This window comes from Pelodiscus sinensis, chromosome 8, assembly GCF_052426305.1.
Source record: "Pelodiscus sinensis isolate ZL-2025 chromosome 8, ASM5242630v1, whole genome shotgun sequence".
Lineage (NCBI taxonomy): Eukaryota > Metazoa > Chordata > Testudines > Trionychidae > Pelodiscus > Pelodiscus sinensis.
In genome coordinates this window covers 43840821-43856811 of record NC_143059.1, presented here as the reverse complement: position 1 = coordinate 43856811, position 15991 = coordinate 43840821, and the positions used below count along the sequence as shown (strand labels likewise).

Genomic DNA, 15991 nt, shown 5'->3' with positions numbered 1-15991 from the left:
AAAAGATTTTCTTTCTGCATTGAACATAGATGGAGATTCTCCAATGGAATCATGGAGGGATAACTGGCAAGATTTAAAGGATAATAAGAATCTAACAAGAAAGATTAAAAAAAAAACTAAACAAGAAATTGGAAGGAAAATATAAAACTCACTTCTACATACCTATACATTATCTACTATATATTTTATAGGGTTGGTTGGTTGGTTTGTCTATTTAATCAAGAGCTCCTCCTAAATGGTAAGAAGTAGGGCCACCAAATTTGGAAGAAAGTTTCTTCTTACCATAACTTAAAGCAACATAAGAGTTTGGTTGTGCCAGGAAAACAATGTATCTGGAATGAGATTGCTTCTTATAAAACTATACAGAAAACAGACAAAATCACTAAATGAATTATAGTCCTCAAAATTGACATCATAGAGTGAATGTTGAAAGAAACTGAACCAAGATGAGCCAGAAAAATGGGATGAACCTGGAATATGATTGCTTCTCAGTAAATCTGACAGAAAAAATATAAAACGGAGAAATTTGGAGTAATGCTCTGTTTTGGCACAGTTTATTCAATGCTTAAGGTTTAAAACTAGAAGACCATGTTATTCGGAACAAAATTGACTATAGCTCCTTTTTATTAAAACATAGCAAATGATAGGAGTTGATCGGGATGAAGAAAAAATACACTTGATGGCATTCCTATTTAAAACATTTACTAAAATTAACTTCATATATATAACACTGTATTTTTTAAAAAATACAGTCATTTCAATAAAGCATGTACATTTTCCTTTTATTTAAAAAAAAATGAATTGAGTTAAGGATCCGAACAACACTGGGTAAATCTGCTAGTGACTTCATAAAGGAATAAAGAAAAGTTAGGCAACTTACTTTCTGGATTTCTGAGAAAATTTGGCCTACCTGGTTTGTCTTTTATCCTGTAACTAGAGACAGTATCTTTGTTTCTAGTACAGAACCAATCCCTCTGCCACTATCTAACAAATAATAACATCATATAATAAAGGTTATATAACATCATATAATAAAGATGCCTTCTTACCTCCTCCTAACTCAGTATGTGAGGTGAACTCTGCAGATGCACCTCTGAACTCTGGTCTGCCTATTCTGACCAAGGGTAGCGACTGTGAAGCAGGATGGAGAGAAGGGTTGGGTATGTAAAGGGGACATTTACACTGCTGGACTTAAGAGCCTGAGAGGAAAAGGACGTTGCCCATCCTGCTTCAGCTGGGACATTTACTCCTGGTTTTGGTTATGAACTTTATTTGTGGGGTTTTCCCAAATGAATGCCACGTTACTTCTCTCCCCTTTTAATTAAAAGCTTCTTTTCTACACTCATACTCTGCTTGCAAGTGAGGAAGCATTGCCTCTCAGAGGCGCCCAGAGGGTTGTGTGAATTTCACAGGTTACCGGGTGGGGGCTCGAGCCAGTTCTGTGTTGGATGGATGGAGAGGAACCCCTAGGTATTGAACCTAGCCTTGACTGCTGCTGGAGCTACCTGGCAGAAGGGTTACATAATGATCTGGAAAATGAGTTACAGTAGCTGCCAGTTAAAAAGTCGCCTTTTGCCAAATGTTGCCATATCAGTGGAGTAGTTCTATAAAGGCTCTTACATTTTGAATTGCCTTTTGGGTTTGAGACTGAATTTCTCAGTTAGATCAACTAGACTTGATCATTAACAATAATGATATTGTTTGATTTACTTCCTATCTTAAAGAATTCTTTTCTCTCATTTCTCTCATTTTGCCTTGGGATACATCTTGCTGTAGATGTGTGATTAGATTTTTAGATACATGAAGTTCAAAATAAATCTGAATACCTATATATATGGGGGAAAGAGTACACTGTGATTAGAGCATAATTATAGAAGAAAAGATGCAGTGTCCTGACGTACGAACTGTGTTTAATTTTGATGATGTAGCAACTATGCTTTAGGAATATTTTAAATATTTGTCTCGCAGTATCTTGTGAATTATGCCCAAAGATATAGTAGTTATATTTTAATCTTTTAACAGTCCATGCAAATATGTTCATATACACATATATATATAGTATAGTCATACATTTTGTGTGGTGTATAAAAAAACCTCCATTCATGGATATGCATATGATATGTACAACAAATCAAATAAAAGTGACAAAATATACCATTTCACTTTAAACTTGACTTCATAATACAGAGCTTTGTTAGAAAATATGACTGTATAGTGCCAGATAGCTCAAAAATGTTTTACAGTAGAGCATAGGTTTTACAGAAAGCATATAATTTTAAAACAGTTGTGACAGGTCTCTATAATATTTACCATTGGTTGGCCATTATGCAAAGGAAGCCAGCTGATGCATTTAAGTTGATTTTGCACACATTATGTATAAGACTGTTATTTTGTTTTGATTGAAAATGGACAATTTTTTTTTTTTTTGAGTAAATGGCAAATTTCATTAGGCAACATAATATTTCCTATTTATTTTATTGGAAAGTATCAAAAAAGGTGCCAAAAATGTGTTGATATCTGAAAAAAAGATAACAATAGTTTCTAAGAGCTGCTTCGCTTGTTGGATCTGTACTTGCCTAACAGTATATTTTCCAATAGGCCATATTGCTAATCTGAATCATTCAGGAATCATGACTTTAGCTAAAATCATGAGATTCTAAAGTAATAAATTTGATTTGTTTTATGGTTTTTAAGCCAGTAGGGTTTTCATTTTCCAGCTTTTCTCCACAACCACCAGTCTTAGAAACCTTTATTTTTTAACGAAAACTGAGATTATTGCTTAATCATCTGACTCCAAGAACTGAGGTCAAGAAAAACTTACAGTCAGACCAAGAGAGTTCAAACACTGATAGCAAGCTAGGATGGAATGTCAGGTCTTCTTTGTCTGAATAACTTACGTATTTTCCACTTTCCCACTTCTCAGTGATTTAATTTTCGATAGCTGCTGGAACAAGGAGCTTGCCCTTCAGGCTAAACTATTGATTTCAGTGAGAGAGGAGAGACGAGTCATGAACTTAGGAGAAGGGAATAGAATACTAGTGAGTCTCCTATCTCCTGAGTCTCCTGTGTGTTGCCTTCCATTCTTCTTCTGCTGTTCTCAAAGATCTAATTTATAGGCTCTCCTGAGAGAGCCTCAGAACAAACCATCTGGCTCCACCGGTAAAGTCCTTGTAACTCAATTAGATTGCTTGTTTAGTTATTTCCTCATCTCTCCAGCTTCCCTCTATGCATGTGTCAGAAATTTAAATTTCATGTGTTTTTGTGTCATGACAAATGAACAGTTCCACACATTTTCTTTGAAATTTGTTATTCTAATAATGTAATCTTAGGTTTGTGGTATATCTCATAGTATAATTATTGTCCAGATAGTTTCAGTACACTGTAGGTTGAATCTATGGTGCCATCTTTTGTGTTGTGAAGAAAAATCCCCAACAGTGAATAAAGTACTGCAGAAAGGGTTATACAAATGCTGCTTCTGTTACAAATGGGGCAAAGTGTTTTAAGATGTGTACATAGATTACAAAACATCAGACTGGCCACTCCATTTTAAATAAGAGAATTCAGACAGCGAAGAGAATTCTGCCAAATAAACAATGTTATTTAAAGGCCAAAATTAGCAAACAGTTTTGTAGGATTGGAGATGCTCTTTAGTACTAACCAGGAAACTGCACTGATGATTCTCCCCAATGACATACAGAGTTAGAGTAAATTACTTTTACAAATGACTTTTACATATTTCAGGTATAGGGGAACATAATCTGTGAATCACTGCCAGGGGCTTGAACAAAAATACAATATATTTCCCTTTGGTGATAATTTGGCTTGGTTCTTTGGCAGACAATGCAATTTACATTAAGTAGAACCTAATAAATCTATATTTTCTATTTAAAATGCAAGCTGATTCTATTGACAGCTATAAAACACTGATACTAATATAATGCTTTTCATAACTATGTATTAAATGTGGCAGAATATAAGGTCATAGAACTTATTATCATTATCTTTGTATGCGTTATTTTCCATTCAGCCTTGTATGATATAAAATGGCATTGTTGTAAATAGGCAGTTATCAGAATTTGTTGCCTAGATGAGAGGTTATGGGTTAATGGCTCTTTTCTCCTCACTAAAAGGCAGAAGGACATCTTGATAGTAATTGACTTTCTAAAGGTGTATTCTGTGATGCCTGGTGATGCAGTTGTGTTTGATTCAGCAAGCTGCAGCTGCAACAGAATTTTAAATAACAGCTCTACACTGATGTAGTCAAATGCCCAAAAGGAGAAATCAATGAATTGCGTATAACAAGAGTATTGGCCATTTTACTGATAGAAATTAACATTTTAAACAGTATTGAAAAGCTTGTTATTATTCCTAAAAAGAAGGTGACACAAAAAATGCATGTAAGCACAGAGGCTGGGGCAGGGGAGAACAAAGATCAACTGTGAATATTTTGGGAGAAAAAGGTATTTATTTTTTTACATTATATAATTCTCCTCAAAGGATTAGCACAATCATTTTTTCTCTATAATTTGAATCCTCATTTTGCATCCCTTTACTCATGCCCTTTATATTTTTAGAAAAATATAATTTGTGAATTTACTTTCTTTATATTTTGCAGATCACAAGTGGGCTGTAGAAACATTTTACTTACTTCATCATGACTAGTTCTTACTCATTTTGCCACTTAGTTATTATTCATTTATCCTGAGATGAAACCACTACATTTCTGCTACACTCATTCTGGGCCACATTCTGCCTGACCCTTACATGATAATTTATTCCCATACATGGCCCCTGCAAGGATCAAATAGGTTGCAGACCCTATTCTTAGGATCCACTCCAGACTCATAGGGTATGTCTACATTGCATTTGAACTTGCAAATGAAGCCTAGGATTTAAATATTCTGGGCTTTATTTGCATGTTCCTGGGTGCCGCCATTTTAAATGCCCCGTAGTTCGAACTACCTGCCCGCGGCTACACGCAGCACGGACTAGGTAGTTCGAATTAAAGCTCCTAATTCAAACTACCGTTACTCCTCCTGCAATGAGGAGTAACGGTAGTTCAAAGATATTTGGAGTTATTAATTGCATTATAGTTTGATGAACATTTTTTTTCTGGGCTGATTCCCTGTGCTGGCTCAGACAATGCCGCACAGGCACAGGCAGCAGAAAGCCTTCAAAAAACCATAGCAGACCCTGTATGGAGCATTGGCCATGGAAGGAACTTAACCGGGGAGACTGGGTATGTGTGGATTCTGATTCTCACATCAGGCCGCTTGCATTGGGAGGGACAATGGCAGAAGCTAAAGCTGAACTCCCTAAAGTGAATTACCCCAGCTAGTGTAGGAGTTGCAGTTGAAATAATACCTCACTGAACAAGGAAGCGTTAACCTAGTGGTCTGCGGTTTAGATTCAAAACCACTGTATTTCCCGGATCTTTGGTCCACAGTTGTCAATACTATTGTCATAAGAAATGTTTTGGTGGCAAGATGATATTTATTCAGTTTGAAAATATTAAAAAGAACACAATTCTTGCTGGCTTGATAGACCAGAGTATAGGCTATTAATTTATTCAGAAAACATGGACAAGCTTAGGATATTAGTTTTGTTTTTTCACAAAGATTTTAAAACCTTAGAACACTCTAATAGGTTATTTGACAACATTTGATAAGCTAAGAGCAGCATAGCTTCTGTCATTTAGCAATATGATTCAATTTAATGCTAAAAATTTCCAGCAAGCTGGAAATAGAACTCTGATTTATCAGAACTGGAGAGAAAAATATATTTTTGAAGTGAAATGAGTTACCTAAAGAGTGTGTATCTCTTAAGCTAAAATATTCATGTTGCACTTTTTCCTTTATAATCGAGTGTAGTAAGAATGACTCTCAGGACATTTCTACACTAGGAAATTATTTTGAAATAACTTATTTAGAAATAATATCTTCTGAATTAATTATTTCAAATTAGCATGTGCACTCTACAGAGAAGCTTCAAAATTAGTCCAAAGCAAGCTCTGTTAATGTGGACGCACTACCTCAACTTAGAACCCCAGGAAGCACTAGGGAGTAATTACTTTGACTCTGGGGAGTAGTTATTTCAAAATAGCAGAAGTGGAGTTACTGTTACTTTGAAATAACTATTTCAAAATAAGCGCTATTCCTCGTGGAAAGTAGGAGTTATTACTTCAAAATAACCAACCTGTTATTTTGAAATAACAGGCTTCGTAGTGTAGGCACTCTACTGATGGGCGTTTCCTTTTAGCAAGGCCAACAAAACAAAATTAACTTGGTATTTGTAGGCTAAGACATTTTGGGGACTTGATAATGCAAAAATTGGATACTTTTAATTTGAAGAATAGATCCATTTTCAAAATGCCATCACTTTTTAAACTCCTTTTCTACATTTTTTACTACATTTCCTGGAAAAACTCTTATCATGAGATGAGTTGTAGCCTGAAAAATTTCAGGGAGATTGGTTTGTTCTGGGAGAAATATACAAATCAAGTTTATAACCATGGGATAGCTACCACAGCTCCGTTATCTATCTATAGTATTCTGTCTGTGTATCAGTTATCACTGTGGCATTGGAGTAGCTCAAAATTTTCTGACCATTATTGAGCATTCTCATGAAGATGTTAAAATTAAATCCAGCATAATATATAAAACAGTTATATGCTCTGCTCGTTCTGTTTCCTGGATGGCATGTTGTGACCTATTCCCTTCATTTTACTCTAACATGGAAAGACAGCCTTGTATTTGAAGCCATGGTATAAAGAGGTCTGGTGCTATGAGAGATTTTCTGTGTGATCTTGGACAAACCACATTATCTCTCTTAGGTAGTTTTCTCATCAGCATGACAAAGTTAATAATGCTTATCGACTGCACAGGGGGTTTGTAAGGTTAAATCAATTAATGTTATCACACACTTTAATTTCCTCAGATGAAAGGTGCTCTGTAAGTACTAAATGTTACTAATTATTATCAACCTTTTCCCTCGCTTTTTTTATTCATTACTTTGTATTTTTATTCCTCTACTTTGTCACTTCTGTTTTGGGTTCTTCTTGGAAATTATTTTCATTTATAAGTTTTCTCCTTTTAATAATAAAACATTACATAATATCAAATGATTGAAAAAAATATTACATCACATAGTCCAGTCTCTTGCCAAATTGTCCCCAGCAGTATTTACTCCAGGGTTTTGTCCAGTCACTTTTAATTACTCAAATAATGAGCCGTCATCCACTTCTTTTGGCAGACTCTTCTAATATTTCATAGACCTAATTATAAATTGTCCAAATTTCTTAAACTGCTCGTTATATTCTTCTATCCTGAACAATGTCTCTTCCTCTTTGTTCAACCGTCCAATACTTGTTGTCTGTTGATTTATATAATCTTTACATACTCCTAATGTTCTGTGCACATTAATAAGAATATGTGATTCCTGCTCCAAAGTGCATATAACCTAGCTCTTATACCTTAACTCCCATTAGTCCATATTTTTGTCTTCCTTTTGCTTTGTGCCATTCATCTTTACCCAGTTTCATTTCTTCATGGCATATCTTTTGGCATTTCCTATCCCTGAGGAGGCCTGAAACTACAGTTGAAGAATCATTTGAATAATATCATTTCTAGCCTCTGGGTTTTAAAAAAAAATAGCAATGAGATGGGGCAGGCACCGTACTGTGATAGATATCTGTACAGTGAACCTCGAGTGCAGAAAGCATTTGACTTCAACTTATGTCACTTCTAAAATATATTGTCCTGCTTCTAGCAGAGACAAGAGAGACATTTGGTTGGATATTACCACTTTTTTGGAGCATCCTATTGGTAACTGCTTCCAGGTCATCTGAGAATTATCAGAAGACAGCACAGTTACCCCCTATATGAAATATTTCTTTTAAAAACCTAAAAGAGATTAATATTTTATAGTGTACAAAATATACAATAGTAGAGTTTATAGGATTTAAGGATATACAGTCTGTGAGAGTATATTCATCCTAGAAGAAATGTGTGCATAGATAGAAAGTGAGATTATAGAATGTAATGTAGTGATATTTTTGTAACTACTGTACATAAGGTTGAAATATGATTTTTCCATACAGTTCTGTACATTTCTATTTTTGTTTCTTATAATTTTTTCAGGCATATTGATCTGAAATTTTTCATGTTTTGTCTCTACCAGAGTCATTTAAAAATTGAAAACTTCATTCATCCAGTTTTGAATCGTGTGTGTGTAAAATAGATTAATTATATTATATTTGTCCTATCTGCTCAGATCACAGAAAGACTGCATGATTATAAAGCAGCAATGGCTGAATGGACTTGGCTTATTTTGAAGCAGTCTTTGAGGTCTAGCTGAGCCAAGTTTGAAGGAAATGTGTGTTAGTTGTAAAAGCTCAAAGTTTTTTTTCAGGCATATACAGGATGATTTTCTGTTAGGTGTTTTGTTTGTTTGTTTGTTTGTTTTTGTTAACAACTTGGAACTTTAGGGCAAAATGTGCTATAGGCTTTGCTGTGAGATTGTTCTGTTTATGACTGCTAATTTTGGATCTGGAAATCAAAAGAAACTGATTCATACTCTGGTTCTGATGAGCCTATTGCGTGATCTTGGGGCAATCACTTCCACCTGCTGTACCTCTGTTTCTCCAGTGTATACAAGTACTATTTTACAATGACTTTGATATTATTTAATGTTTGCAAATGGCTTTGGAAAATATAGGGACCTGACTCTGATCTCAGATCAGAAACTTACACAATAACATACTGTATGAGAAAAAGGTTCCCTTTTGTTCGAAGGAGCATGAGGTATTGTGTAGAGGAAAAAAAACAACCCCTTTCCACAGTGCAGAAGTGATGGAAAAGAAAGGAATTGTTTCTGCACAGAGAAAATCTGGTTTAACTTGGAGATGAGTGAGAAGATCTACACAGTAGCAACAGAGCTTTTAGGATCTGCAGGATGGACTTGTTTTTGTAGTTTGAATTATTTAATGCCCCTGTAGTCTACAGGTTCAAACCTAGGCAGAGTTATTTCAACCCTTCCTCCTAAATATAAACAAAGGGAATTCACTGGAGTTTACAGTGTGGATTTTTCAAACACTCTACAAACTAAAGTTTTCTGAGTGGATGTTAAAAAGCCTAACACTGTCTGTAAAATTAGAGTTTTCTCCTTGGTCCACTAAATAAAATTCCTTTCCACCATGACAACAATTCTGCAGTCTCCTGTGTACCAGTTGGCTGTTGCTTTCTATCTCAGAGGTCACAGCAATTCAGTGCTGCATTATATGCATAATTTGCTGTTTGCTTTGGAAGGAAAGGTGCTGTACAAATGTACAATAATATTGCAGTACATTCTGATGAATTTGAACATAATAAATCTGGCTGGATGGCTGCTTCAAAGGGACAGCTATGAATTTGATTTAGCCTAATGATAGTGAATGATAATGACTGCTGCTTAACTGTGAGTGTTAGTATTAATTCCTCTTATTGGGATTAATTAAGTTCCAAGTAAAGTGGTGTTTAACCAGTTAAATGGGTGTGAAATGATGTGTTCCAATCTTGTAATACAAGTAGCCAAAGAAGGATAAAAACCTACTTTTTTTTCTAGATTTTTTTGTGAGGGCTTGGTCAGGGACTTTGAGATTTATCTCCATGAAAACAGATGCAGGATGAGGACATTAAATTGTTAGTAAGGGTGCTGTCCCACCATCCTTCACTAGTGAGAAGTAGGCAGAAGAAAATTTTAGCATCCTGATTGCTGTACATTAGGGGGAAGGGATTCCTTGTATGGAGGGCAAGCTCTGCCCAAATGAACCACCTTTTCCCTCCTTCCCCTACCTGAACTCCATTTCATAGTTTCAGCCAGGAAGCTATATTGTGATTCCAGCTCTGTAGAACAGAAGCTGCTGAGAAAATGTAGGTTGGATATAGACTATAAACAGCTGTCTTGGCTATGCTTTCTACAATTATAGTGCTTTTTATATTTTATGTATATAAAGCAAAAATGTTTAAGTGGGAGGAATAAATTATTATTTGAGATATTATAGTAACTTTCTCGTGTTTTTGAGTATAATTATATATATCGAAACTACAAGTCAAGAGATTGTGAGGCAATATTGAAATAGATTGATGTAAACATTAGCCCTCTGCTGTTTGCTTCATGTAGGGCTTTCAGGGTTTTCAAAACTGTTTTATTTTCTTGATGTGTCTGATCTTATCTTTTTGATATTTAATGTTTCAGACTATATTGTGTGTTGTTATCTTTTACAAAACATTAAAGAAGAAAAACTGTTTAAAAACAGAAAATTAAAGTATCAATTGTTATCTCTTGACAGATTTTATCTAATTAGTGGAGGTGTTCCTTTTATTATATGTGGGATCACAGCAGCGACCAACATCAATAATTATGGAATTGACGGCAATGCCCCATAGTAAGTATTATAATGAAATGCTCTCAGAAATAAGTACTATGTCTCTATCAGATGCTGATAAATGTTACTGCCTTTATAAAGGACAGAAACATAAAGTTTTAGATAAAATTCCATATTAGCTTGCATGGAATAATGGCTGTGAAAGATCATTGCTTTTGTTAAGGGTCTGATGCTTTGCTCGCTTACCATCAGTTTCATACCAGTTTGACTCTACTGATATAAGAGGAGTTACATTTGCTGTACATCTGTGCAAATAAGAAGAGACTTGTTATTGCTACACTCACTGTAATCACGTTGTTGCATGTGTTGTAGAAAAAGGACTACAGCAGCCTATTAGAAGCAGCAAAATCCTGAATATACCTCTGGGCTGTGTCTACATTGGCATCCCTTTCCGGAAAAGGGATGTGTGACAAGGTGGCCCCTGCCATCCCTGTCCAACTCCCAAAGTCCCCGTTCTGTCGCTGCCGCTCCGGGGAAACGGCGGTTCCAATTGTCCTTACCGGCGGGGGGGGGGGATAGCGGGGTCCGGGCCCTCCCTCACTCCCGGACCCCAGCCCAGGGCCCTAGGGTCAGGATCGATTAATCCTGCCCTACTGGGGGGGTGCTGGCCCGCAACCCACCAGCACGCCGGCTCCTTGCCCTGCCCTGGGCTACTTCCTACCCCCCCTTTCGCGGGCCTCCTTACCCGCCTTGCGGCGCCGCTTGCTGCCGCGCTCCCAGCCTTGGCTCACCTGGGGTGCCCGGCGTCTACCCCCCAGCGCCTGCCTCTACGCCCTGTGCTCCTCTCACTCCCCTGCTCCGCTCTTTCCCTTGCTCCTCCGCTCTGTTCCCCCCCCCGCTCCGCTCTCCCTCTCCCTCCCTCCTGCCGGCGGCCGCCAGCATTTTGAAATCCCCGCCCCTGGCGCGCCGACGTGGTTACGTCACCCGCCGCGCACCCGGGCTCCGCCTCCTGGCCCCTCTCCCCCCAGCCCGTGGCCGACGTGGAATCCCTGGCACCGCCGCCCAGCTGAGCGGCGGCGGCCGAACATATGGCTCATGTGCCCCTCAGGTGGGCGTCCTCCTGAGGCCGGCCAGGGCGACCACGGGTTTAGTGCGGGGCAGGGTCGCCTCCAAGGGAGGGGGCGGACCCTCTCCGTCACAGGATGCTAATGAGACACTTCAGAATTTTAAATCCGCAGGGATTTAAATATCCCCCGTGGCATTTGCATTTACATGGCTGCCGCTTTTTTCCGGCCCGGGATTTTTGCCGGAGAAAAGCGCCAGTGTAGACGCGATTCTCTGGAAAATAAGCCCTTTCCCTATTCCTTTCAAGTAGGAATAAGGGATCTTCCGGAAAAGGGCTTATTTTCCAGTGGTCTACACTGGCACTTTTCTCTGGCAAAAACCCCAAGCCGGAAAAAAGTGGCAGCCATGTAAATGCAAATGCCACGGGGGATATTTAAATCCCCCGCGGATTTGCAATTCCGAAGTGTGTCATTAGCATCCCTTTTCCGGAAAAGGATGCCAATGTAGACACAGCCCTACTGTTTGATCTACCATGTATTCTCCTATTCAAACTAGTGTGACCAGACTGTAACTAGTTCTGCTTGAGTTTGTGCAGGGTGAGATGTGACAGTTCGCCATGACCCTTCTTAGTCCTTGCACTCCATGCGACAACCATTCACAGTGCTGTCTGACTCTCATTAGAGAGTCCCTAAAGTGGACAATGATGAAAGGTCACCCCCTTTGACACCAGCTGGTATAAGATGAATAAGTACCACAGTTCACTGAGCTTACCAGAACTCGCCATATACATGCACCTTTCTGGTGGCCCTGCACATTTTGCTTAGTATCATGACTACTACAAAATATCTAGTGCATGGCATTTTTAAAGCAGTGCTATTGACACTTTTAGCCCCCACCCTTAAGAGGAGATAAAGACTATTCTTTGTAAACTATAATCTTTAATGTAATATCAACAACATTATTTTTAAAAATCCTTGTCCATAGTTTTTGCCTTTAAAGCATTCTTGGGTTTTCAGCAACCAGAACCAGTTCAGCAATTTTGTTTTGTAGTTTTGACCCAACATTAGTATCTAAGGTGCCTGAACAGTAAGAGGCTTGGAAACTGATTGCATGGAGATGATTCATTATGCCAGTGATCAGTGCACTAATGGATGTTTCAATCCATTGTGTCAATACAGGATTACTGATTCTTGGAAGGGCTTCAGTTTCAATTAATGCTATAATGTTTTGAAAATACGTCTTGATACATCTCAAACCGGCCATGGAAAGAGTGGAAATAGAGTTGTCTGGAAATAAAGTGAAAGGGCTAATAATTAAATATTTAACCCATCAAAATCATTTTCATAGAGAATTAATTTGTAATTCTGATATAGGTTGAACTTCTCTAGTTTGGAATCCTCAGGAGCTGACTAGTGTCAAACCAGAAAGTTTGCTGAACCATAGGAAATCATTATTGTTAAGCAGCATTATCCACACTTCCATTGCTTACTGGGCTCTTAGAAGACATTTTGGGGTAAAATAGAGGAAAATAGCAGCCCAGAATACTGAAAGGCAGGCATGGTGGCTATAAACCAACTCTGTGGGATGCGGGAAACTTGACCACACCCATGATAAGTGGACATCGGCTAACTAAAATCATGTTGGACCATGGACGTTGCCAGACCAGAGAGTGATGGTCTAGAGAGGTTCAGCTTATGGTAAATTTGTAGAGACCATAGGTACCTACTCAGACCATCCCTGTCATATATTCAAAACATATTTATTCAAACATATATAATTAGACAATCACTATAATCAACAACATATTAAATACTTGATTATTTATCCTCATAGATCTGTGAGACATTTTCTATTTTGGCACAATTACAGAGGTTGTACTTCTGTAATCACTTTAATCACAGACAATCAATACCAGATATCACAATCCGTGAAAGAACGGGAAAGCAGGTGAGGGATGGTAATAAAATTATCTAGGAAAAGTACAAATTGAACGACAGCACAGTGGGTTATGTGCCTGATAAATTATTAATAATGTTAATACAAAAAATGATTGCATTAAGAGATGCAGTAACATTTTTCATAGAACTGAGGAACTGATTTTTGAAGTGATCCATGATGAGATTCCACTTGAAATAACAGCATCCTGAGACAATATTCTACTGGGGAAAAGTTTCACTTTACATCAGATGTACAACATCTTATTTAATGTTTCTCTGCCTGTTCCCTGCCCTGACTCCTGCACTCCATATGCTCTCTACTCTGAGCCCTCCATACCTGCAGTTCCCTGCCCTGAGCCCCTCCTCATGCCCCCAACCATGACTCATGTACCCATCACAACCCCAGTCCTGACTCCTGCACCTCCCACATCCTCCCTGCCCTGAGCACCCTTCACTCTCTGCCCTTACTTCTGAACCCCCACATCCCCAAACTTTGACTCCTACACTCCACCCCACACTTAAATTTCTTCTAGGTATTGTCATATCACACCCTCCCCATCCCACTGTCCTGAATCCCTTCTCCCTCCCCCCAGAGAGTACAACACAATAGTATTATTAGTGAATGAGCCTTTTGATGGTATAGCTGATGTGGTTCAGTTCTGTGAGGGTGTCACTAGGGTAGATGTGTGGACAGATTTGGCAATGGGGTTTGTTGCAGGGATAGGTTCTTGGATTAGTGTTTCTGTTGTGAGGTGTGAAGTTGATGGTGAGTATTTGCCTCAGGTTGTGGGGGCTGCCTGCAAGTGAGGACTGGCCTGCCTCTCAAGGTGTGTGAGAGCAAGGGATCATCATCGCTGATGGATTGTAGATCCTTGGTGATAGGAAGGAAATGTTTTAGTTGGGGGCTGAAGGTAATGGGTAGAGGTGTTCTGCTGCTTTATTTGTTGGGTCTTTCATGTTGTAGGTGACTTCTAAGTATTCACCTGGCTTTATCAATCTGTTTCTTCACTTCTCCAAATGGGTATTGTAGTTTTAACAATGCTTGATATAGATCCCATAGGTATTTGTCTTTGTCTGAGAGACTGGAGCAAATGTTGCTGTATTTTAGACACTGACTAGACACTGGATCATGTGATGTGATTTGCATGAAAGCTGGAGGTGTGTAAGTAAATATAGTGGTCAGTAGGTTACCAGTATAGAGTGGTGTTTATGTAAACATCAGTTATTTCTACTGTAGTATCCAGGAAGTGGATCTCCTGAGTGGACTGTTCCAGGCTGAATTGATTGGTGAGGTAGAAATTATTGAAATCTCGATAGAATTCTTCAAGGGCCTCCTTCCCATGGTCCAGATGATGAAGATGTCATCCATGTAGTGTAAATAGAGGAGAGGCACTTGGAGATAGGAGTGGAGAAAGTGTTGTTCTAAGTCAGCCACAAAAATGTTGGCATACTGTAGGGTCATGTGGGTATCCATGGCAGTGCCTCTGACTTGAAGATATAAATCATCCCCAAAGCTGAAATGGGTGTGGTTGAGAACAAAAGCACAAAATTCAGAAACCATTTGTGCTGTGGCATCATTGGATATATAGTTCCTGATGGCTTGTAGTCCATCTTTATGTGAAATGTTCATGTAAAGAGCTTCTACATCTATAGTGGCTAGAATTGTTTTTTTGGGGGGGAGAGGGGAAAGATCACCAATGGATTATAGTTTCCTCAGGAAGTCAGTGCTGTCTTGAAGGTAGCTGGGAGCATTGGGAGCATAGGACCTGAGGAGGGAGTCAATATAGTAAGACTCCAAAGCCAAAGATGATGGGTTATCCCAGACTTCCAGGTTTATGGATCTTGGGTAGCAGATAGACTATCCGTGGTATGTGCTCCCAAGATGTATATCTGAGAATTTGTTCCTGTGCTTCCACTGGTAGTTTCTTGAGTAGATGGTGTAGTTTCTTTTGATACTCCTCAGTGGGATCAGAGGATAGCGGCCTGTAGAATGAATGTTGGAGAGTTGTCTAACAGCTTCCTGTTCATAATCTGACCTATTCATGATGACTAGGGCAACTTCTTTATCAGCTTTTTAAATTATAATGTCACTGTTTTGTTTGAGCATGTAGATGGTGTAGCATTCTGCATGGCTGAGGTTATGGGGCAAGTGATACTGCTTGTCCACAATCTCAGCCTGTGCACAAATTGGGGGTAGCACTATGTAGAAGTCCAGATGGTTGCAACCATCAAGCAGAGTCCATGTAGAATCCTACTTTCCGTGGCATTAGTAGGATGGCATCTGTTGGTCAGTGTGTTGTTCAGGGGACTGGTGGAAACATTCCCTAAGTCAGAGATGGCAAAAGTAGGCTTTTAGGTCACCACAGAACTGTATCTTGTATGGGGAAGATGATGGGGTAGAAAGAGAGTTCCTAGGATAGGGCAGACTGTTCTATTGGGCTAAGTGTATAGCTGGAAAAATTAGTAATATTGTTGGATGAGCTTGAAATGCCACTGTTGTGGGCCCTTGTGGCATGTAGAAGTTTGGATAGTTTAGTGTCCTTTTTTTCTATAGAGAAGAAAAATGTGTGTTGTAAATGGCTTGTCTTGTGTTACTCAAGTTCAGCCATGTAGAAGATTGTGTTGG

The 15991-nt window shown here is 38.6% G+C and overlaps 1 protein-coding gene across 5 annotated transcripts in view; it reads left to right on the top strand.

The window, feature by feature from the left end:
* Positions 1-15991, top strand: part of ADGRA1 (adhesion G protein-coupled receptor A1) — a 486698-nt gene that overhangs the window by 463744 nt on the left and 6963 nt on the right. For all 5 annotated transcript variants that reach the window (XM_075935215.2, XM_075935212.2, XM_075935213.2 and 2 more), the window contains one exon: positions 10328-10423. In XM_075935215.2, coding sequence (XP_075791330.1) covers positions 10328-10423 — 96 coding nt within the window. The remainder of the gene's footprint in view (positions 1-10327; positions 10424-15991) is intronic.